The 24,641-nt window shown below is 50.5% G+C and overlaps 1 protein-coding gene across 4 annotated transcripts in view; it reads right to left on the bottom strand.

Moving 5' to 3' along the window:
* OTOF (otoferlin) overlaps nt 1–24,641 on the bottom strand; it is a 103,521-nt gene that overhangs the window by 33,636 nt on the left and 45,244 nt on the right. For all 4 annotated transcript variants that reach the window (XM_063153229.1, XM_063153232.1, XM_063153230.1 and 1 more), the window contains 18 exons: nt 23,954–24,027; nt 22,203–22,329; nt 21,618–21,672; nt 20,560–20,691; nt 19,507–19,569; nt 18,605–18,689; nt 17,311–17,470; nt 15,927–16,113; nt 14,026–14,212; nt 12,637–12,860; nt 11,067–11,175; nt 10,419–10,602; nt 7,847–7,967; nt 6,840–6,940; nt 5,500–5,590; nt 4,216–4,332; nt 1,737–1,889; nt 260–449 (listed from right to left, as the gene is read on the bottom strand). In XM_063153229.1, the coding sequence (XP_063009299.1) occupies nt 260–449; nt 1,737–1,889; nt 4,216–4,332; nt 5,500–5,590; nt 6,840–6,940; nt 7,847–7,967; nt 10,419–10,602; nt 11,067–11,175; nt 12,637–12,860; nt 14,026–14,212; nt 15,927–16,113; nt 17,311–17,470; nt 18,605–18,689; nt 19,507–19,569; nt 20,560–20,691; nt 21,618–21,672; nt 22,203–22,329; nt 23,954–24,027 (2,360 nt within the window). The remainder of the gene's footprint in view (nt 1–259; nt 450–1,736; nt 1,890–4,215; nt 4,333–5,499; nt 5,591–6,839; nt 6,941–7,846; nt 7,968–10,418; nt 10,603–11,066; nt 11,176–12,636; nt 12,861–14,025; nt 14,213–15,926; nt 16,114–17,310; nt 17,471–18,604; nt 18,690–19,506; nt 19,570–20,559; nt 20,692–21,617; nt 21,673–22,202; nt 22,330–23,953; nt 24,028–24,641) is intronic.

Below are 24,641 nucleotides of genomic sequence, written 5' to 3'. Positions count from 1 at the left end.
CCTGGATTTGCTCGTGGCTGAAGGATCTCAACTCAAAGCATGAATCCCAAATGGATATGGAATTTCCTTGGCATCCTGCTTGTTGTGCACACAACAACTCTGAACAGGTTTGGGATGAAGGGACACAATTCCCACCCCTATCTCTCATGGGACAACCAGAACAATGTCCCACTTAGCTCCTGGAAGCCCTTGGAGCAGGAGATGTCCAGCCAGGCTCCCTCCCACCCCCTCCATGCCCCATCCCATGGGAACTCCTTACTGGTGTACAGGAGGCTGATGGGTGGGAAGGAGGGCAGGTTTTGTCCTCGGGGGGTTTTCTTCTCCTCGAACCCACAGGGGAGGCCGCTCAGGAAGTCCTTGCGCTGCTTGTTGAGGCCCAGCCACAGGTAGATCTCCATCTTGGCCTGGACTGTCCAGCCAGCAGGGCCAAAGCCCCTCTTCCCAGGGAGCTGAGCACAAGGAACAGAAGAGTTCACATGGATATCGGGAATATGGACAGACAGACCCCTCTTGGAGCACCCAACCTCTTTGGGGCATTGTGCTGCTGTTCCTTAAACCCAAGGATCCTTTGGGATTGTGACACTGCTCTGGCTCAGGCAATGTCCTCTTCCCACTATGGTTTCCTTTTCTTAAATGTCTTAGGTTGGAAATGCAAGATGTGGCTGGGGGTGTGTATTCTATTTTCCATCTGTCAGAGATAGGGCAGTTATCCTCTGTTAATAGGGCAGTTTTCTTTATCTCTTCCACAATCAATACTCCCTCCAGGAGATCTCTTCTCTTAACGGGCCATTAATTATTAATTACCTCCTGTTCACGGGCCAGTGAGTGCCCCTGCATGGCTGATAAAATTCCATCATCCCATGGGGAAATTCTCCACCCAGGGGAGGAGCCAAGCATTCCTACCTGGATACATTCTGAGATTTCAACATTCCTGCCTGGATAGAATCTGATCTTTTGGGACACCACAGCAGCCTTTGCCCTCTGCATTCCCAGAGGAGCAGCTTTCTTCTCCCCTGCATTCTCAGAGGGAGACCAGGCCCATCTCCAGCAGCCCTGGAGCTGCAGAGGAAAACTCCCCCCTTGTGTAGGATCCCTCCTGCAGCAGAACCACAGCCGGCACTGCAGGAGGGCTGAGCCACGATGGCATGGGACTGTGCCACCATCCTGATACAGAGGGGGTCAGGGCCTATTCTGACTCTATCAGTGTTGTTTTGTATTATTTTATTTTATTTTATTTTATTTTATTTTATTTTATTTTATTTTATTTTATTTTATTTTATTTTATTTTATTTTATTTTATTTTATTTTATTTTATTTTATTTTATTCCTTAATAAAGAATTGTTATTCCTGCTCCCATATCTTTGCCTGAGAGCCCTTTAATTTCAAAATTACAATAACTCAGAGGGAAGGGGTTTGCCCTCTCTATTTTCAGAGGAGGCTCCTGCCTTCCTTGGCAGACATCCTTCTTTTCAAACCATGACACTAAGCCAGAAATTCTCTGGATTTCCAGGAGGATCAAACACCTCCCTCTTTCCAAACATTTCCCACTTACCAGGACTGGGTAAGTTCAGTGCTTCACTCTCCCTAGGAGCTGATTTCCACCCCTACCAGCAGAGTATGGATCACATTTCTCCAGTGTTCCAACCCCATAAATAAATGGATACAACACTCTCATCCTCATCTCCCAGATTCCCTCCTCTTGGCTGCAGCTCTCCTGGGCCAGTGGGATCCTCACCTTGAGGAAAACCGTCTTCACTTTGGCGCAGTCCTTGCCCATCTCCTCGTCCACGATGGAGTACAGGATGTCCTTGGAAGGGATGCGGGCGTAGGCGATGCGCTTGTTGTTGCTCATCATCCAGATGAAAACGTCGGGAATCGTGTGCTGGGGCTGGAAATGCCACAGGAGAGCCCCGTCAGTGCCTCAGCTCTGACCACTGAGGCACTGGTGGGGCTGGAGAGCTGCTGGAGGCAAATCCAACAGATTCCATGGAAGGTGGATTGTCTGTGGCCACTCTGGGGGCACTGGAATTGTTTGGAGACTCCCACTCCAAAAACACTGCTCAGGTATAAGCCCCTCAGGAAAGAAACTGGGATTTATTGATGCAGTTAAGTGGAAAAATTATAAATGAAAGGCTTCATAAAATCAGGCCTGCTTTGTTAGGTCTAGCCTTGTCAAGCTAGCACTTTGCAAGTTCCCATATGAAAACAATCCCAATGTGAGCAGCTCGTTAACTTAACAATTTATTCCTGGGTGAAAAACAATTAGCACCTGCATGAACATTAAATCTATCCCATGAAAATCAGTGAAGAAAATAAGAGGAAAATAATTTAGGAATAATAATTTAAATAAAGATATTTTATGGACAAGTAAAATACCTTTTACTACCCAATAAAGCAATTGGCAATAAAAGCTCCCAACCAATTGGAGTCACACACGAGGTCTTTAAAACTGTATAAAAATGAGTTGAGTGAAAAAATAATTGTTTTTTTCCAGTTTTTTTGGCATGAAGAAAATGGAGTCTTGTGATTGGGATTGAAGGTAATTGAGATTATATTTTGTGTTTAGATTTAGGTGTTAACTGTTTTTTGTTAATGTTATAGTTTCACAGATGTGAGTTCTGTAGTTTTTTATTAGAAAGGTATAAAATGGCTAACTATTTTTTGTTATAAGGTCTTATAAGGTTAAACTATATAATTAAGAAATGATACCTAAATTATTCTATCTTTTAATCTAATAACTGATTACACAAAGTCTGTAATGTGGACTTTTCTGTTTAATTACAAAATACCACTTAAACTCATGAAGAATAAGGAAGAAAAAGGTAAAGAAGAGCAATTTGTTTTTGTCTTAAAACCTCCATATTGCTTTATATTTATCATTATATTCTAAAACCCCAAACTCTTAAGTTTTTTCATCTTGTGATATTACACACTTCTAACTAACTCCTCACCCACAATCCCAGTGCTATCAATTTATTTTGGAAGTCTTCTTTAAGCCTCGGATTAAATGCAATGTTCTTTTGTGGGTCTGTGCTTTTCAGCACAGAAAGTTTAAAATTCTTAGTATTTAGGGTTTCAACAGAGTTTCGTGTGATTTATTCTGATAATTTATGTTGGTTATAAGTTTTAAAAGATACAAATTTGTGCATAGAAGACTGAAGGTTTTTGTTCTCTCCTTCAGTGGACCTGGGATGGGAAGGGCAGCGGCCATTCCTCATCCCTTTGTAGGGAAGAGTTTCCCAGTCTGGACTGGGCCCCTCACTCCTCACATCTGGGCTGGGTTAGGACCAAGGAAGGCCTGGCTGAAACCAGGGATGGAGCTTTCCATGAGAAACGGAAGCAGGAGGTGGAACAGCTGCAGCACCAGGGAGGGACAAGAACCCCCTGTGAGCCAATCCTAAACTGGAAAAATGTCATGGGAACATTCTGGAGCCTAAAGGGGCTCCAGGAGAGCTGCAGAGGGACTGGGGACAAGGCATGGAGGGACAAGACACAGGGAATTGCTCCCACTGCCAGAGGGCAGGGATGGATGGGATATTGGGAATTAGCAATTGTGCCCTGGCAGGTTGGGGAGAGGCAGGGCAGGGCTGGAATTCCCACAGAAGCTGTGGCTGCCCCTGGATCCCTGGCAGTGTCCAAGGCCAGGTAGGACACTGGGGCTTGGAGCACCCTGGGACAGTGGAAGGTGCTGGGGTTGGATCTGGATGGGATTTCAAATCCCTTCCCATCCAGTCTAGGATTTGATATGTCACCTTCCAATTCTTGATTTCCCAGGGATTCACAGGATCTCTTCACAGCTGGGACTGACTGAAACATCTCCAGCTCTGCTGCAGGAGGACCCAGCTCTGTCCCTGCCTGGGAAACTCTTGAATTTCTTTTACATTTGGTCATTCCCACCCAGGAGTGCACAGGGATCATAGGGCAGCTCATGGACTTGGAATGGCTCCTTGCAGAGGGAGCTCTGCTGCCCTTGGAGGTCTCCATCCATCCATCCATCCATCCATCCATCCATCCATCCATCCATCCATCCATCCGTCCGTCCGTCCGTCCGTCCGTCCGTCCGTCCGTCCGTCCATCCGTCCGTCCATCCGTCCCTCCATTCCATATCATTTTTCCATCCATTCCATCCCCCATCCATCCCATCCATCTCATCCCAGCTTTCTATCTCCACAAGCTGCCCCAGCCAGAGCCACCTCTGCTCGTGAGGGACCCACCTCGTCCGCCAGGAACCGCAGCTTCTGCAGGAAGTTCTGCACCAGCTTCAGCTTGTCCTTCATGGTGTTCCTCTTGACCTGGGAGCGCAGGGCCGTGGCCTGCTGAGCCATGTTCTCCTGTGGACACAGCCAGGACATCAGGACACAGCTCGGACCGAGGAAAGGTGCCTCAATCCCACCACGTCAGGATGGACACCTTCAAAAACCCTTCTGTGGACCTTGGCATTGCAGAGCCTCTGAGAAGGCAGAGACAGCCCAGGAGAAGGTGACACCACAAAGGTGTCACCTGAGCTTGGAGAATTTTGGGGTGGCTTAAGGAAGGTGTCTTTCCTCCTGGGGGAGCTCTGCTCTGTGGCATTCCCAAAATCACCCCAAACCTCTGCCCATGGGACAGCTCTGTTCTGAAAGGGCTCCCAAAATCACCCCAAACCTGTCCCTGGGGGAGCTCTGGTCTGTAGGGTTCCCAAAATCACTCCAAACCTCTATCTCTGGGACAGCACTGTGGGGTTCCCATAATCACGGCAAAACTCTGTCCCTGGGGCCGTTCTGCTCTGTGGGGTGTTCCCAAAATCACCCCAAACCTCTGTCCCTGAGGCCACTCTATTTTTTGGGGTTCCCAAAATTTTACAAAAATCACCCCTAAACCTCTGTCCCTGGAGCAGATCCACTCTTAAAGGGCTCCCAAAATCACCCCAAGCCTCTGTCCCTGAAGCAGCTCTGTTTTTTGGGGTTCCCAAAATCACCCCAAACCTATGTCCCAGGGGCAGCTCTGCTCTGTAGGGCTCCCAAAATCACCACAAACCTCTTTCCCTGGAGCAGCTCTGTTTTTCTGAAAGGGATCCCCAAATCACCTGAAAACTGTCCCTGGGGCAGCTCTGCTCTGTGGGGTTCCCAAATTTACCTTTCCAGCTCTGTGCTCCCAAATTTCTTTTCAGCGTCTGATGTAGAGGAGCCAGCAGAGACCCAAGTGACACCTGGGACTTGCCTGAGACCCAAGTGGCCCTTGGGGTCAGAATTAAACCCCAAACCCCTGACCCACAGGGACTGGAAACCAACACGTCCATGAACAAAATTCCTGCCCTTGACCAGGAATCCTCCCCCGCTTTTCCCAAAGCTTCCCTGAAAATTCCGTGCCAGGGCCTGCCCACCTTGCCAGGGAACAATTCCTAATTCTGAATATCCCTCTGGCAGTGGGAGTCATTCCCTGTGTCCTGTCCCTCCATGCCTTGCCCCCAGACCCTCCCAGCTCTCCTGGAGCCCCTTCAGGGATTGGATCCCGCTCACCAGCTCCCTCATGCAGGATTTGAGCCTCTCCCGGTCCAGCCTGGTGCGGGACGAGTGATGCTGGTCCTTGTCAGCCAAGGTCAGGAATCGCCTGTGGGAAAAGGTGATTCCCATGGGAATCCTTCCCATGGGAATCCTTCCCAAGGTTCCCTTCCCACCCCACCGGACTGGCTACATCCCTGGAAAATGCTCAAATTCCTGCCAATCTCCAACAAAATTGTGGGTGAGAGGCTGGTTTGCACCACAGACTCGGAGTCAGAAAGGGACAGTCAGTGTCATCAGGGGCCACAGAATCACAGAATTCCCAGAATTCACAGAATCACTGGGTTGGAAGAGACCTCCAAGATCATCGAGTCCAACCCAGCCCCAACACCTCAACCAAACCCTGGCACCAGGTGCCACATCCAGGCTTCTCCCAAGTCATTCAGGGTTGCTGACTCCATCACCTTTGTGATGAATCCCAGAATTCACAGAATTACTGGGTTAGAAGAGACCTCCAAGACTATTAAGTCCAACCCAGCCCCAAAACCTCAACTCAGCTGTGGCACCCAGTGCCACATCCAGGCTTTGTTAAACACACCCAGGGATGGGGACTCCACCACCTCCCCAGTCCCCAGGAATTCCCAAAATTCATCGAATTCCCAGAATTCACAGAATGACCAGTTTGGAAAAGACTTCCAAAACCACTGAGTCCAACCCAGCCTCAAAACCTCAGCCAGACCATGGCACCCAGTGCCACATCCAGGTTTTATAAAACACATTCAAGGATGGTGACTCCACCACTTCCCTGGTCTCCGGGAATTCTCAAAATTAACAGAATTCCCAAAATTCACAGAATTCACAAAATCACCAGGTTAGAAGAGACCTCCAAGACCATCAAGTCCAGCTCAGCCCCACCACCTCAACTCAACCCTGGCACCCAGTGCCACATCCAGGCTTTGTTAAACACACCCAGGGATGGTGACTCCATCACCTCCCTGAGCAGAACATTCCAGAACTTTATCACCCTTTCTGTAAAGAATTTTTTCCTAATATCCAGCCTAAATTTCCCTGGGTGTAGCTCAAGGCTGTGTCCTCTGGTTGTGTCAGTTCCTGGAGAAAGAGCCCAACCCCACCTGAGCACAGCCACCTTTCAGGCAACCAGCCTGTGAAGACCACAGGACTGAGGTGTCTCCCCCTGCTTTGGGGTGTTTGGGGTGCAAGATGGAAGCACCAAAAGATCCAGCATTGTGCTAGTGCCATGGAATGTCATTGTCCTGTCATTCCCAGGACAGGGCATGGTGAGGTGACATCCCCTGGGAGGAGGGAAGGTGAGTGTCACCTTCCCACGTGTCACTCACAGGCAGCCGCTGCTGAGCTCCTCCAGGACCCCGCGGAGCCGGCGCTCCGGGTGCGGCTTCTCCGTCTTGATCATCTCCTGCACGTCGTTGAGACCCTCCTCCTGCGGCACCAACAGGGACAGTGTGAGGGACAGGGGGCTGGGAACCGCCTGGGATCACCTGGGGTCATCTGGGTGGGCTGGGAATCACCTGGGAATCATCTGGGATTACCTGAGCTGGGAACAATCTGGGGATCACCTGGGCTGGGAATACCTGGGATCACCAGAACTGGACTGGTGATCACCTGGGTTCTTCTGGGATCACCTAGGTTCATCTAGGATCACCTGGGCTGGGCTGAAAATACCTGGGATCACCTGGGAATCACTTGGGATCACCTGGGCTGGGAACTACCTGAGATCACCTGGGATCACCTGGGCTGTGCTGGGCATCACCTGGGATCATCTGGGATTACCTGGGCTGGGAACCACCTGTGGATCAGCTGGGCTGGGCATCACCTGGGATCATCTGGGATTACCTGGGCTGGGCTGAGCTGGGAACCACCTGGCCTCCCCACCCTCACAGGGAAGAATTCCATGCCAATATCCTGCCCAAATCTCCCCTTTCCCAGTTTGTACCCATTCCCTGTGTCCTGTCCCTCCATGTTTGTCCCCAATCCCTTTCCAGCTCTCCTGGAGCTCCTTTAGGCTCTGGAAGGGGCTCTGAGCTCTCCCCGGAGCTTTCCCTTCTCTGGCTCTGCCACATGACTGCTTCACCCCTCCAGCCCAGGTGACACAGCCTCCCCACCCCTGCTCCCTTTTGTGGGGACATCTGGATCTGACCCTCAGAATTCCCAAGGAGCTGCTGGAATTTGATGATTCCTTAGTGGGAATGTTCCCCTTATCAAGCACTGTCTATAAGCACAGTGCTTATCAAGCACTGGCTGTGGCTGTGCCTGGTGCCAGCCCCGTGTCCCAGCAGTGTCCCCCTGTCCCTCCACCCCTTCCTGTCCACCCCTGTCCACCCCTGACCAGCTTGTCCGCGATCTTGTCCATGATGTTGGCGTTGTAGAGCCGGCGCCGCTGGTCCTGCCACCAGCTCCGGATGTAGATGCAGGGCTTCTTCTCCAGGTAGGGCAGGTAGAAGTAATTCCTGCAAGAGGAGGCAGGAGAGACACTCCATGAGGGTGACAATCCTGGCCTGGAGCAGTCCCCATCCCACATCTCTCCTGGGAAGCAATGCCGTGGTGGGAAGGGGGATAAGGCAGCTCAGGAGCTGGAATGGAGGCTCTGTTTTTCCCAAGGCCATTCCCAATTCCAGGCCCAGGATGGACGGGTGCTATGCCCAGGGGCTGCCCCATCCATCCTGGGAGTGTCCAAGGCCGGTTTGGATGGGGTTATGGGGTTTGGAGCAATCTAGGATGTGGCAGCAGCTCTCTGGTCATAGAGGGCAGCAGATGACTTTCCCAGGCATTGTTCTGTGAGGAAACATGAGGAAAGGCTGCGAGAAGATCAGAGAAAAGAATGAGAAACAATTCTTATCTTAACTTGCTGCACCTGGTGTTGGTGAACATGTGGAATGTGTTATGGAGATTTGTTTATCAAAAGGTCATTTCTTAATTAGCCAATGGTGATGGTGTTTAGATTGAAGGACCAATCAGGTCCAGCTGTATCATAACTGTCTATTAAAGCAATGGGTTTCTTAATAAAGATTAGTCTGTAATCATGGAGTCTATGCTAATTATTACCCGACCAGGTAATACTGAGACAGTGGGATGTGTTGGGGCTGGAACTGGACAATCTTTAAGATCCCTTTCCACCCAAACCATCCTGGGGTTCTGAAAGCTCCCAGTTGCTCCAAGCCCTGCCCAACCTGTCCTTGGAACAGCCGAAGGAAGGGTGATCCACACTTTTGGAATGCTGGAAGTGAGCCAGGATCCAGCACCTGGAAAGGGAAATCCTGCTCTGCTGCACCTGGGAAAGGGGAACCCTGCTGCACCTGGAAAGGGGAATCCTGCTGCTCCTGGGATCACCAGGAGTCACATCCAGCTCCAACCCTTCCGGCTGTTCCCACCAGAGGTCAGCAGAACCCTGTGATTGAGCAGGGTGGGGGACAGCTGCCAGAGGATGGAGATTTTTGGATAAACAGGGTGGGAGAGGACCCAGAAAAACTGGAACTTCTATTCTCCCCTTGGGATTCAGCTGGAGAAGGAGGTGAGGAACAGAGGAGGGAATTCCAGGGGGATTTATCTGTGCTGGATATTGATAAAAGCAAGGGAAGGAATTCCAGGGGATTTATCTGTGTTGGATATTGATGGAAAAAAAGGAGGCAATTCCAGGGGGATTTATCTGTGCTGGATATTCATGGAAACAGGGAGGGAATTCCCGGGGGATTTATCTGTGCTGGATATTGATTAAAGTGAAGGAGGGAATTCCAGGGGGATTTTTCCATGCTGGATATTCATGGAAACAAGAGAAGGAATTCCAGGGAGACCTGTCCTGGATATTGATGGAAACAAGGGAAGGAATTCCAGGGGATTTATCTGTGCTGGATATTGATGGAAACAGGGAGGGAATTCCAGGGAAACAGCTATCTTTACTGGATTTTTTTTCCCAACTGATTTAATCAGACAGTGAATTCAATTAGCACCAATCTGCTGCTAAAACTTGATAAAAATCCACTTTAATTAAATCTCATAATCTTAAATCCAATTATCTTTCTTGGAATGCAAATCCAGACCTCCCCAGGCACATCTCAGGCAGAAGGTTTAAGCCTTTTTATCCCAATTTTCTGCCCAATGCATTTGTAGATTTTTCCAGCAGTTTTTCCATCTGAGATCTCAACACTGCCGAGGCCACCACTGACCCATGTCCCTAAAACAAGACAGTCCCCAGGAGCCACACAAAGTGGACACACTGACCCAGTGCTCAGGTGGACACACTGACATGTCTGTGACCAGTGGCACACACAGACCACAGAAATCTAGGTGGACACACTGACCAGTCTGTGCCCAGGTGGACACACAGACCTGTCCAAGCCCAGGTGGACACACTGACCACACAAATCCAGGTGGACACACTGACCTGTCCGTGACCAGGCAGACACGCTGACCACACCAGTCCATGGGGACACACTGACCCATCCATGCCTAGGGGGACACACTGACCACACAAATCCATGAGGACACACTGACCCATCCATGACCAGGGGGACACACTGACCACACAAATCCATGAGGACGCACTGACCAGTCCATGCCCAGGTGGAGACACTGACCCAGTGCCCAGGCGGACACGCTGACCTGTCTGTGACCAGGTGGACACACTAACCACACAAATCCAGCTGGACACACTGACCTATCCATTCCCAGGTGGACACACTGACCACACAAATCCAGGTGGACACACTGACCAGTCTGTGCCCAGGTGGACACACTGACCTGTCCGACACCAGGTGGACACACTGACCAGTCTGTGACCAGATGGACACACTGACCAGTCTGTGCCCAGGTGGGCACACTGACCACACAAATCCAGGTGGACACACTGACCTGTCCATGACCAGGTGGACACACTGACCCAGTACCCAGGTGGACACACTGACCTGTCTGTGATCAGGGGCTTCATGGGCGGGGATGAAGAAATGGAAACCAGCTCTCCATCCTCGCCAACTTCATCGTCACTGGAATTCTGGAGCAGCTCCGACTCCTCCTCGTCCCCATCCCCTCCCTCTTTCTTCCTCCTCAGGAGGGGTTTGCTGGAGCCATCCACCTGGTTGCCATAGTTACCTCGAGGAGAAAAAAAAAAACAAAAAAGAAAAAATAAATTAAAAGTGTACTTGATTCACAGGGTTTTAACTCCCAGCTCCGGGATTGAATTCAGGTTGGCAAAAGTTTTCTCTGCTGAAGTCACAGAGAACATTGGAGTTTGACTTTCTGGAACCACATCCAGGAGCTGGAAATTAGGGAGAGGTGTCTGTGCCCTGCTCCTGCCCCCTCTCAATCCCCTGGGAATCCTCTGGCATCTCTGGAGGGTGAAACCAGGATGGAAGAGAGGGATCAGCTCTACTGGGCAGAGCCCACCAGGCACAAAATGGGATCCCACGTCCCTCATGCCCACGAAGGAGCCATTCCCTGCTCCCCAAACCTGCTCTAGCAGGGGTTGGAATGGAAAAATCAGGAATAAATCCCACCCCCAGCTTTGGATTCTGATTTTCACCACCATCACAATTCCCCCCCAAAAAACAACCAACCTATGGTGACCTCAAAGTTAATGGGTTTGTCCCCAATCTTCCTGTCGATCATGGTGGCCTCCAGGAAGGCTCCGAAGAGGAAGAATTCCTCCATCTTCCCACTGCAGTTCTGAAGGAGAAAAGAGATCCCAGGGCTGAGGGTCGGGGTCAGAAGGAGAGACACATCCATCCCTCAGGATGCCATTTCCAAAGGGATGGGGAGGATTTTGTCTCCCATCTCCTGGCTCATTGTAAAGAGTCTTTAATTGAAGATTTCATTTTAATATTTTTTAATTAAAGATAACCTTGAGCTGGAATACAAGCCTTGGTTCAATTAATTGATCAAACCACAAAAATCCAGGTGCCTGGATGCTCCCATGGAATTGGAATGGTTCTGTTTCCAGGTGGCTTCATTCCCCTGGGCTGGGAAATAAAGAAGATTGGTTTCTTGGTTTCTGATTGAAATCTTGGTTTCTGATTGAAACCCATCCGGATAAGAGTGAGATAACTGGAATTAGGGGATGACTCACTGTCCATGAGTAATTCCCACTTGGAGAAACATCCCTAGGCTCAGGAGATGATAGAAATCATGGAATGGTTTGGGTGGGAAGGGATCTTAGAGATCATCCAGTTTCATGGGCAGGGTCACCTTCCTCTATCCCAGGGTACTCCAAGCCCTGTCCAACCTGGCCTGGGACACTTCCAGGGGTGGATCAGACACAGCTCCTCTGGGAAAGCTGTGCCAGTGACAAACAATGTCACTCTGACATTCCCAGTGCTCCTAAGGGAAGTGAGCGCTGGAATGAGCCTAAAACCTGAAATCTGGCAAGATTTACTTCTGTTGCTCTGTGAGATCCAGAACAGCTGGGACAACACTTGAAATCACAAAATTCACTCAATTCACAGAATCACAAGTTTGGAAGAGAACTTCAAGATCATCGAGTCCAACCCAGCCCCAACACCTCAGCTAAATCCTGGCACCCAGTGCCACATCCAGGCTTTGTTAAACACACCCAGGGATGGGGACTCCACCACCTGCGTGGGCAGAACATTCCAGAACTTTATCATTCTTTCTGTAAAGAACTTTTTCCTGATATTCAGCCTAAATTTCCCTTGGTGCAGCTCAAGTCTGTGTCCTCTGGTTCTGCCTGGAAAAAGAGCCCAGCCCCAGCTGTGCACAGCCACCTTTCAGGGGGTGTAGGGAGTGATAAGGTCACCCCTGAGTCTCCTTTTCTCCAGGCTGAGCACCCCCAGCTTCTTCAGGGGTTCCTCACAGGGTTTGTGTTCCCAGCTTCTCTCCAGCCTCGTTCTCCTCCTTTGGATCTCCTTTTGGAGATCTCAAGGATCTCTTGGGAATGTCCTTCCCAAACTGAGGGGCCAGAACTGGGCACAGCACTCAAGGTGGGCCCTCACCAGTGCCCAGTACAGGGGCAGAATGACCTCCCTGCTCCTGCTGGCCACACCATTCCCGATCCACGAAAATCGTAAATTCATGAGACCAAAGGTAACAATCCAATATTCCATAAACCCCAAACTGTCCCCAGGATCCTGTGGGGTTATGGCAACACCTGTGGGGTCACGGGGCACTTACATCCGCCACCGCCGTGGCCTGCTCCACCTGGACCTCAGTGGAGCTGTTGATCTCGGGGTTGGTGGTGTCCAGGATCTCCACAGCCAGGCCCAGCAGGAGCCGGGCACGGAAGGAGACGCCCTCGCCCAGGCCCTCGTTGAGCTCCTGGTGCTCGTCCATGAGGGTGTAGTTCCGCGTGGAGCCGTACATGTTCACCCAGGCGGGGCCGAAGGTGGGCAGGAAACCTGAGGGGGTGGAAGGGGCAGGTGAGAAGGGAATGGAGAGGGAAAAGGGAATGTCTTGGCAGCTGTGGTGTCACTTTCCTGGTCTCTATGTGGTTATACAGGCTGGGACGTGTTCTTGTGTGTCCATGGATGTATGTTTGCCGCCATCCATGGAGACAGTTTTCAGGGAATCCCAGGATGATTTGAGTTTGGACTGAGCTCCCAGATCATCAAGTCAAACCTGTGCCTGATCCCCACCTTGTCCCCAGCCCAGAACATTGAGTGCCACATCCAAAAATTCCTTGGACACCTCTAGGGATGGACATTCCAAACCCTCCCTGGGCAGCTCCTGCCAAGGCCTGAGCACCCTTTCCATGGGGAAATTCCTCCTGGTGTCCAACCTGGCACAACCAGGGTGAGTGGAAAGATTTAAGTCTTTCACATCAATCTCCTGCCAAATGCATTTGCAGGAGATTTTTCTGGCAGTTTTTCCACCCGATCCCAGCACTGCCAAGGCCTCCACTAACCCATGTCCCACAAATGGATGTTGCCACATCCAAATGGCTTTTAAATCCCTGCAGGGATGGCAACTCCACCCGTGCCAGGAATCAACAGCCATTTCCAGGAAGGAATTTTCCAGATATCCAACCTGAGCCTGTCCTGGCCCAGCCTGAGGCCATTTCCCCTTGTCCTGTCCCTGTTCCCTGGGAGCAGAGCCCGACATCCCCCTGTCTGTTCCCTCCTGCCAGGGAGTTGTGCAGAGCCACAACGTCCCCCCTGAGCCTCCTGAAATTTTTGGGAAAATTTGCAGTCAAGGCAGTGGCGGGAACTGGGCAGGTCTTTGGCAATTCCCCATTTTGAGGTTTGAGGAAGAAGAACCCTCCATTAGTCCCTTTCCAGTCCCACATCTGGTTTCCCATCTTTGCCCACAAATGCTCATCCCTCCATGGAAATTTTGGAAAAGCAAATTGTTCTGGGGTGCCTTTCCTTCCAGGTATTGGCTGAAGGTTTGTGACAAATCTTGGTTTTCAGGGCATTGGCCCAGGAACCTCTCATATTTGAGGACCTCAAGATCTCTCCTGATGAACACCCAGGAATTCCAGGGACGGGAAGGAACCTGGAAAACTTCGGGATCTCTGCTAAAGGAATGCCCCTGTAGATTTTATGCCCCCCACTTCAACTTTACCTTTGTCCCCCTCGTTGGAGACCTTCCTCAGGTCGATGAAATGGGTCCCAATGGCCACGTCGTTGACCTTGTCCGAGTCCCGGATCTGGATCTTGATCCGCTTGCACAGGGGGGGAAACATCTCTGTGAAGATGATTTGCTCGTTCCAGAGGGGCTCGTAGCTGCTCTTCTGTATGGATGTCTTTCCCTGTGAATCGAGAGGAGACGGATATCAGACAAGGGTTGAGTAAGAGATGAGAGATGTGGGACTCTGGCAACTCTTCAAAATGCAGTTTATTGTATCCAAGGTGTTACAGCAATCCAGGGTCGTGGGATGTTGGGATCCTGGATGCTGAGAATTTTAAACTTTCCGTGGTGAAAGGCACAGACCCACAAGCAAGCACTGCATTTGACCTGAGGGCTGTGATTAATAGCACTCAGATTATGGGTGTGGAGTTGGTTAGAAGTGTGTGATTTCACAGGGTGATAAAACTTAGATTTGGGGTTTTAGTATATGGTGATACATGGGAGTCAAGATGGAGAATTTTGGGTGGGGGTTAGATGCCTTTTTTGCACCTTCTTCTTCCACCACAGATCTGGGTGGTTTTCTCTAATTGGATGAAAGATGAAAGATGTCCACATTGTGGGTTTTGGGTGATCATAATTGAGTTAGAAGCATAAATGATATAGATGTCAACTGTTTATTGGGTAACTGAGACTTAAATAACCTTGAACAGACACCATTTTAGCTCACTTTTTAGGGAGAGCTCACATCTGGCGAGTTTGTCATAGATAAGGATAATAAACTTCAGAGTAAGACTTCAAAAACAACATCTCCTGAGTTTTATTCACCCTGACCTTGGAGCAAGAAAGGGCCCAGAATTCCAACATGGGTGACAGAGCCACGCCTACAGCTGTCATCTCCAGCTGCAGAAAAGCCTGAATACCCTTTAGTTTTGGTTACTTGCATTATATATTTTTCTTTGCTGAGCATTTTAGTACATAATCAACCAATCAATACCTTTACTACTACCTGTAACCTGTCATTACTATCATTACCATATTATGGTCAATACTATCCAGCCACATGAGTTAGAATGTTACAGTTTAAGCTTAAAGTTGTTTTTCTTGCAGTGGAAAATCCTTAGATCTTTTTATACTTGCCACATCAGCATGTTGCTTGTCTCTGGAATCTTTCTGCTCTGTAAAAGCATCTTTTTGTTTGCGGTCAGCTTATCCTTTGCTCTCAGTCATAAAATCTCTTTCCAACTCGACTTAACCTTTGCTTTCTTAGTTGTCCAGCAAGACTGGCTCAGCAAACCTCAATTTACACATCTATTATTCTTCTATATCAAAACTTGCTTCCATCTCTATTTCATTCTCAGGCTCTACATTCAGAGATTTTTCTGCCAAGCATACAGTTTTGTGAAAGTTTCTTGTCAAACTTTCATCCTTCCCAACAGGTTGGATGTCCCAAATGGTCCCCACCACCCGAGCTGCTCCCTTCTACACGCTCTGCCTTCTCCTGAGCAAGGAATTCTCCTCCTCAACTGAAGAGGGCTCAAACCCATCCCAGAAAGGGAAAACAAGGTGATGCCACGCCCATCTCAATGTGCCAGGTGACACCACGCCCATCTCAACATGCCAGGTGACACCACGCCCATCTCGATGTGCCATATGACACCACACCCATCTCAATGTGCCATATGACACCACACCCATCTCAACGTGCCATGTGACATCACGCCCATCTTGATGTGCCAAATGACACCACGCCCTTCTCCACATGCCAGGTGACACCGTGTCCATCTTGACATGCCAGGTGTCACCACACCCATCCTGTCCTGCAAGGACCACCAAGACCATCTATGGCCACCTGCTGGCGTTACCTCCTGTGGTCACCCTGGCACCTCCCCGCTCACCTTCTGCCCTGCGAAGGCCACCTGCACGTAGGGGTCCACCAGGTCCTTGTTCTCGCCAATGAGCGCCTTCTTGACGTTGGCCATGATGCTGGTGTTCATGCGTGGCAGCCCCTCGGCGCGGTAGATCTTGATGTAGAACCGAGCCCACTGCCGCTCCGGAGGGACCCCGTCGGGGAGCAGGAGGTTCCTGGAATGTGGAATGTCAGGATGGAGTTGGGAACAGCTGCTGGGGTGGGATGGTCAGTGAATCCCATCCCAGTTGGATGGGACAACCTCCATCCAACCTTTGTGGTTCCATAAACAACCAAAGCGAAACTGATCCATTTCAGAGCACTGACTCCTTCCACTTCCACACCATTCAATGGAAATGGAATAAATGGGATTTTGGAAGAATTGCTTTTTCCTTATCAAGGGGAACTCGGAGGATTATTTTGGGGATGAAATTAACTCCATCCATTGGGGTTTTTTGGGTTTTTTTGTTGTTTTTTTTTTTTTTTTTTTTTTATATGTGGCTCTCCTCCTCTGCAGGAATAGATGGGAATGCTGCGAACAGAATATTTCTAGGGGAATTCTAGGAATTGCTGGAGTTGTCCATGGCTGGTGGAAGGTGTCCCTACCCATGGCAGGAGGGTTGGAACAAGGTGATCTTGAAGATCCCTTCCAAAAACAAACCATTACAGGATTTTAGGAATGAGTAGGAGAATCACTACAGCATGGAATGAAGCCCAAAGTTCTGGAGGTGGTTCCTCAAACCCCAGCAAGTCAGGAGAGCTGTACTGCTGGTTTCTGACTGTTAATGGCTGGACTCAATCTCAGAGGTCTTTCCCAACCTAAACCATCCCCGGATTACATGTGGAGAGAACCTCAGAGGCAGGTTTAAAATGGAGATATTAATTTAGCTGGAAAGGTTTTGAGGCTGGAATCAAGCCTGAAAGCTCCTGATTTTTGGTCCGGGACCTTTGAGAGGTTCTGGGCAGTCCAAGACATCTGTTCACACACACAGCTGGGGAAGCCCCATCCAGATTTCCCTGCTCTGCCTTGGGGTGTGAGATCCCATCCCATTATCCCATGTCATCCCATTTTCCACCCATCAGGAACATCAGGGGACATCAGGCTGGGTTACACCAGGCTGGTGCTGCTGGAGAGTTCAACCACCAGCAGATGGTGTGACCCCACAGGAAGGACAACTCTGTGCTGGAGACCACCTGGAATTGCACCAGGACCATGCATTCCCTCCCAGAAAACCACCGGATTGGTCCCTCTCTCCCTTTCATGGCTCAGGGTTTGCCACCAGCTTTGGATCCTGTGATCCTACCCAAGGGAAAGAGAGGTGGAAAGGATTCCTGAGGGAGCCGGGAATAAGCAGATCCCAGCAGATCCCTACCCTTCAATGTCATCCTCCTCTGTCTCATTGGCCTTGTGCGGGGTCTTGATGTTGTCCCCTTTGCCCACCACAGCGATGTCACACTTGAGGTAGCCCTTGAGGCCGGCCGTGAGGTCCTCAGGGTCGGACAGGATGGCCCATTTGTGGTAGAACTGGTGCTCTGCAACCCATGGGACAAGAGAGATCTTTGTCACCACCAGACACGGCCAACGCCACCAGGACACGGCATTCCATGGAGTGGGACCTGCCCTGTGTGTGAGGGATCCAAAAAAACACCTGGAAAATCCACTGGGAAGGGGTGTCTGGTATTGGACATGGACACACAACGGGATAAGCTGGATGAGGGTGGAGTCTCAAGTCCCCACCCTGGAGGGGTTTAGAGCCATGTGGATGTGGCACTTGGGGACACAGGGCCGTGGTGGTGGCCCTGACGGTGCTGAGGATGGCTGGACTCGCTGGTCAGCAGCTCTAATCAACCTCTCCCTCCTTTCCAGGCTTGGGTGAAATGTGGGGCAGGATCCAGCCCTGGACATTACTGTCTGGAATATTGGTGTCCTGCCTGGGAATGTCACCCAGGGCTTCTTCCAGGGCAGGGCAGGGATGGACACCAGAACAGCCAGGAGGGATCTCAGGGACACCTGGGAAAGCTGGAGAAGGGAAGGATCCAGGGAGAACTCAGAGCCCCTTCCAGGGCCTCAAGGGGATCCAGGAGAGCTGGAATTTGGGAAAGGAGTGGAGGGAGCCAGGGAATGGCTTCCAGTGGGAAAGGGGAGCTTGGGATGGTGGGATCTTGGGAAGGAATTCCTAGCTGGGCTGGAATTCCCAGAGAATCCCTGGATCCCTGGCAGTATCCAAGGCCAGGCTGGACACTGGGGCTTGGATCTACCTGGGACAGTGAAAGGTGTCCCTGTCCATGGCAGGGGTGGAATTAAATTATCTTTAAAGTCCCATCACACCCAAACCATCCTGTGATTCCAGGATGGAATCCCTCCAGGATGGAGATCCTTCTCCAGAGGTGATTCTCCATCCTGTGATTCCAGGATGGAATCCCTCCAGGATGGAGATCCTTCTCCAGAGGTGCCAAGAGCTCTTCCCTGACCTACGAGTGACTCCAGGTGACTTCTTTATATCTTGGATATTTACACTATAATCATTTTCAATCAATTTCCAACCATTTAATGCTTGGAAAGCATTTTCCAAGGAATCCAGCCCCTGCCTCACTCCTTTGCCAGGAATTTTTCTCCACTGAGCAGCTGGAGGTTCCTGGGCATTGTTACAAATGACATTCACATACCAGGCTGGGTGTAAACAGTCCCAACATCCATCTTGAAGGACCCCACCAACGTCCCGCTCCTCAGGAGGTTTTTGGAGTGGATCACCTGGAAATCAAGAGGGGAAAACCACTCAGGAATTCCCCCAGGACCTGGGAGCCCCAAAGCCATTCCAGAGGTCTCTAGGGTGGGATGGAAAGGAGCTGAGGAGTTTTCCTTGGTCTGGGGAGGATTCAAGGGCACCAAAAGGCCCCGTGGGGTTGGCAGGTCCTGATTAGTGGAATTGACAGGAAGTTTGTATTTGGAATGAACAAAAATTGCAAATAAATTAATCTTTGGAGGAAGATCCCTTTTCCAGCCATTGCAGGAAACACTGGGGTATTTAACTGAGGGAAGGGCCTTTAAAATGCTTAGAATTTGAGGAAAAATGGGAGAAATTGTGCAGCCAGTCTGTGCACAGGGATGGATATGGATGACCTTAATTAATGTGCCCTAATTGGGCAGGGAATCTGGAAGTCTTATCCATCACCTTCCTGGTTTTGGGTGGGCTGAAATCTCAACTTTCCTCTCAGCATTCCCAGTCCTGGATTTCCGCAACAGCTCTGATACCCCAGCAATTTCCCTGGCTCTGGAAGGTTTTTCTTCCCCACAAGAATAAATAAATAAATTCCAAGGTTTGGTTCTAATGAATAAATTCCAAGGTTTGGATCTCTGGAATACCAGAGATCAACCCATGAAGGGACACAGGGAATGCAGGAGATGTGTGGAGCCAGGAATGAGGGTTGGAACAGAAATACGGACTGGGGGTCTGCAGAAGAGAATTCCTGTTGGGAATCTCACATCAAGGACCTTAAATCCATCCCAAAAATGGGTGGTTTGCTTCCAAAGCCCCCCCAAAAAGGACAAGGATATCAGGGTCACTTACGGAGAGCTTGATGATCTTGTCAAACATGACATCAGGGGGGACATGGAAATCGAAGACAAAATACTGGAAGGAAAAGAGGAATGGTGAGGGATGGCATCCATTGAGATTGACAACCCCCCAGAGAAGCTGTGGTCACCCAGGGGGGCCCATGGCCCAGCAGGGATGGATCCATGTGATCCCAATGCTGATCCTGGGACCACATGGATCACTGATCCCCCACGGAGTGTGGGGAGACAATGGAAGCACAGATTTCTTGGAAAACCTCGGAGTCATTGATCACAAAATTCCAGAGGGCCAAGGCTTTGTTTCTGCTGGTTGGTTTGAGATTTGACCGTATTCTGGCCGGAATTTAACCCAAAAAACCCCATGGAGAAAAAACAAATCATGATATCAAGGGCAGAGTAGCCCAGAGGGATTGAGAACCCCCTGGATGCCTGGGGAAGCTCCTGCAGCCCAGGACCCAGCAGGGATTGATCCGTGTGATCCCAACACTGATCATGTGATCACGTGGATCACAGATCCCCCACTGAGTGTGGGGAGCCAACAGAAGTGCAGATTTCTCAGAAAAACTTGGAACCATTGATCACAAAATTCCAGAGGGCAAAGGCTTGATTTCTGCTGTGTGGTTTGAGGTTTCATCTTATTCCAGCAGGACTTTACCCAAAAAAGACCCCACAGATAAGAAGGAAATCACCGGATTGAGGGTGGAGTAGCCCAGAGGGATTGGGAACCCCCGGATGCCTGGGGGAGTTCCTGCAGTCCATGGCCCAGCAGGGATGGATCCATGTGATCCCAACAGTGAGCATGGGACCACATGGATCACTGATGGGGGATGTGGGGAGCCAATGGAAGTGCAGATTTCTTGAAAAACCTGGGAATCATTGATCACAAAATTCCAGAGGGCAAAGGTTTTGTTTCTCCTGTGTGATTTGAGATTTCTCCTTGTTCCAGCAGGAATTTAACACCAAAAACAACCCCAAGGATAAAAATAAATCACAGGATCAAGGGTGGAGTAACCCGGAGGGGTTTGAGCAGCACCAGGGCTGGACCCACCTCATTGTAGTAAGGACAATTGGTGGATTCCTTCATGGACGTGTATTTCTTCTCCTCCCCCACCTCCACGCACACCACGGGGTCCATGTTGAGCCCCACCAGCTGCCGGGCCTCGATGATGGTGATGCTGACCTGGGGAGAGGAATTCCCAAATTTCCACATCCCGGGAGCAGCTCCAGGCTGCCTTCCCCCACCCCCCCACCTCTGACCAAGGGGAATTCCCAGTGCAATGGGGTCTGCTGGTCCCACTGGGATACAGGTGAGGAGGAGCTGGCAAGGGTGTGGGAAGCAGGAGATCCCAGGAATCCCGGTTGCTCCAGCCTCATGGTGAGGGTGCTACACCCAACGTGGAAAATCCAATGGATTTAACCCAAGCTGTGGGATCGGAGAGACTGATCCCATTGGTTCACTTCTACTGGAAAATCCAATGGATTTAACCCAAGCTGTGGGATCAGAGAGACTGATCCCATTGGCTTCACTTCTGCTGGAAAACACAACCGGATTTAACATGAGCTGTGAGATCAGAGAGATCAATCCCATTGGCTTCACTTCTGCTGGAAAATCCAACGGATTCAACCAAGCTGTGGGATCAGAGAAGCCGATTCCACTGGCTTCACTTCCATTGGAAAATTGAATGGATTTAACCCAAGCTGTGGGATCAGAGAGACCGATCCCATTAGCTTCATTTCTGCTGGAAAACACAATGGGATCATGGATTGGTTGGAACTGGGAGGGAGCTAAAAGCTCAATCCATTCCACTCCCTGCCAGGGGCAGGAACGCATTTTGCTATCCCAGGTTGCTCCAAGGAGAAATTCCAGAGACAACCTCAAAAAGAGCTTAATTTGGGTTTAATTTGGGCTTATTTTGGGCTGTCTGGGTTTTACATGCTGGACAAAAAACCCAGTCAATGGCTTAATCCTGAGTTTATGGCTCCACCAGTGAAATTCCAGCTCTTGGGATGCCCTGGATCCAAGCCCAGTGAGTTGAGACCCACCAGGAACTCGGTGTCCCCAAGCCCAGGTTGTGACCCTGAGGGCCATACCTAGGTGTCACCTACCTGGTAATCCATGGGCCTCCCGGCACTCGGCTCCATCCTGATGTCGGGCTTGGACCTTGGGAGAGGGAGAAGAAACCCTTGGTCAAACCACAGGTGGAATTCATGGAATCATGGGATGGTTTGGGTTGGAAGGCACCTCGAAGATCATCCAGAGCCTGACACCACCAATCCAAGCCCTGTCCAACCTGGCCTGGGACACTTCCAGAGATGGGGCAGCCACAGCTTCTCTGGGAATTCCATCCCAATCCCTCTCAGGGAACAATTCCTAACTCCCAGTATCCCATCCATCCCTGCCCTCTGGCAGTGGAAGCCATTCCCTCTGTCCTGTCCCCCCCTGTTCCCAGGTTCATGTCCCAAGTCCCTCTCACTACAAGAGCAGGGTCACCCTCAAAGCTCCTCCAACCCTGGGAGCTGGGAGGCTCCACAGAAATTTGGTGATCACTGCTGTGGGTCAGATATTCCAGAAAAACATCCCACTGGTTCTGTAGGATAATGATTTCCAACATTCCCTGTGTCAGGGATCACTCATTTTTTGGGATGTCTGTCCTCACCTCCCGCTGGCACAATTCCAACCCCGGATCTCACCTTTTGTTTGAGACATTGGTGGTGACGGCGGTGACAGAGGCCAGGGAGATGGTGTCTGGCTCCAGGCCTGCTCCGTATCTCATGGCCTTCCTATCCAGGTCTTCTGTTTCCAGAACAGCCGGATCATCTGCGGGAAGGGGACAAAGGAATGGCTCCGGTTTTCATTTCCAGCGGTGAATAATTAAAGGCTGGGAGAAGGGAAACCAATCCATCCCCTCGGCTGGGAGCACAAAAACAATGGGGACCAGGTCGGGTCTCGGGCAACCTGCTCGGAAGAGGGGTTATCAAAGAGATGACATGGAATTCCATCCGTGCAGAATTCCTGTGGAGAGTCTTAAGGAAGAAAAATAAGGAATAATGACAGCACCCTGAATTTAGGGGGTGAAAGAGCATTTGAGGAAGAGCTGGAGATCTGAGGAGTGCATGAGTTGGTGCAAAGACAACCAATTCCCTGGTTTTGAGGAGAGAGGGGTGAAAAAAATGGGAGAAATGGGTCATTCCCAGGAGGAAAAACTGCTGCAGGAGCTGAGATCCCACCGGCACGTGCCCATGCCTGGGTTTCTATTGGAAGAAGTTGCTGGAATGTTCCTTTCCTGAGGGAAAGGGGTCCTTGACTCAGCCAGGAGATTAAAACTGAGCCAGGAGCTGGGAACTGCTGTCTCCAGCTCTGGGATCCTCGGCATGGGATGATCATGGAGCTGCTGGAGTTGCTCCAGAGGAGACCATGGAGCTGCTCCAGGACTGGAGTCCCTCAGCCATGGAACCAGGCTGGGAGAGCTGGGAATGTCCAACTGGAGAAAGGAAGGATCCAGGGAGACCCCAGAGCCCCTTGCAGGGCCTAAAGGGGCTCCAGGAGAGCTGCAGAGGGACTGGGGACAAGGGATGGAGGGACAGGAGCCAGGGAATGGCTCCCACTGGGAAAGGGGAGCTTGGGGTGGGATCTTGGGAAGGAATTCCTGGCTGGGAGGGTGGGGAGGGGCTGGGCTGGAATTCCCAGAGGAGCTGTGGCTGCTCCATCCCTGGAAGAGTCCAAGGACAGGTTAGAACTGATCTAAGCTGGAGAAGAGTCTGGATGGGAGGGAAGCACCCACGGAATGTTGGGAATGCCGGCTTGGCCAGCAGGCAATGGGTCCAGGACATCCACCCATCCCTTATCCAGTGGCCAAGGGTTGGGATCACCATCATCCCAGCCCAGGGACACCTGGAGGTTCCTGGGAAAGGTGGGACCAGGAGCCTCCCAGCCCTGCAGCGCTGCCCACACCACACAGTGAGCATTCCACAACCATGGATAAATCCAGCCTGTGGAGATGCTTCCATGGGACCAACTGCTCTGTTCATTTGCATCCTGGGTGTTTTCCCATGGTCCTGCTGGAATCTTTAATCACAAAGGGAACATGCAGGTTCTGGGAAGAGCACCCAGGTTTCCATGTCAGCATCCCAGGCAAAATTCCCTTTTCCTAGCCTGAAACCTGGCTGGGAAATGGGGGAAGTTTTCCCAGAACCACAACCCAAACTTTTTCCAAGGCTTTTCTCTGCCTGTAAACGCACATTCCTGCTTTTCTTTGCTGTGGAAAACTGATCCTCGGCTCTGAATGGAAACAGCCATGAATTTCCAATCGCTGCCCTCTCCTGCCTTTCCAGAGGTGTCCAATTCCAGCCCCACCTCGTGCAGAACCCAGGGAACAGAACAGGCAGCCCTTCCTCTCCCACCGCTGCAATTCCAGGAATCTGCCGTCATTCCATGACTGTACCTTGTTTCCGATGCTCATCCTTGGACGGACGTGTCTTTCCAAGCTTCATGGCTGAAAAAACTCCTTTGCCAGCTCTGGATGAAGAGAGGAAGAATAAAAATTCCCATTAATTTCTGTATTTTTTGGTGTTTTCTGGGACATGGGAAAAGGAGGGGTATTTTTTCCAAAAGGGAAAGAGGAAATGTCAGCTGAAAAACAGAGCAGGAAATATTCCAGAGAGTCAGAATAGAGAGTGGAATTCACTGCCCTGGAATCTTGGATCCCATTTTTTATCTGGTAATGCCTCAGCTTGGGATAACTCCCGGCTGGGGGTCCCGGTTGTGTTCCTTATCCTCATCTCTCCCAACCAGTCCATGGAATTTCTTTCCAAGACACCAGAAAATGAAACTACTGAAAATGAAACACCTCAAAATTCAAACACCCTGAAAATTCAGACAGCCAAAAATTCAAATACCCCAAAATTCAGACACCCCAAAAATTCAGACACCCATGAAAGAGGAATGCTTTTAATTGGGAATGCCCATCACTGGAAAGGGAGGAACATTTGCAGGTTTGCTGGAGATGTTCTTGGAAGTAACAGGGGACCTCCAGCCAGGATCACACCTCCAGCCTGGACCTCACCTCCAAGAAGAACCTCATCTCCAGCTGGGACCTCATCTCCAGCCTGGGACCTCATCTCCAGCCTGGG

The sequence above is a fragment of the Melospiza melodia genome, chromosome 3 (assembly GCF_035770615.1).
Source record: "Melospiza melodia melodia isolate bMelMel2 chromosome 3, bMelMel2.pri, whole genome shotgun sequence".
NCBI lineage: Eukaryota > Metazoa > Chordata > Aves > Passeriformes > Passerellidae > Melospiza > Melospiza melodia.
Note: the sequence above shows the minus strand (reverse complement) of the source record. Positions and strands in the feature narration are given on the sequence as shown.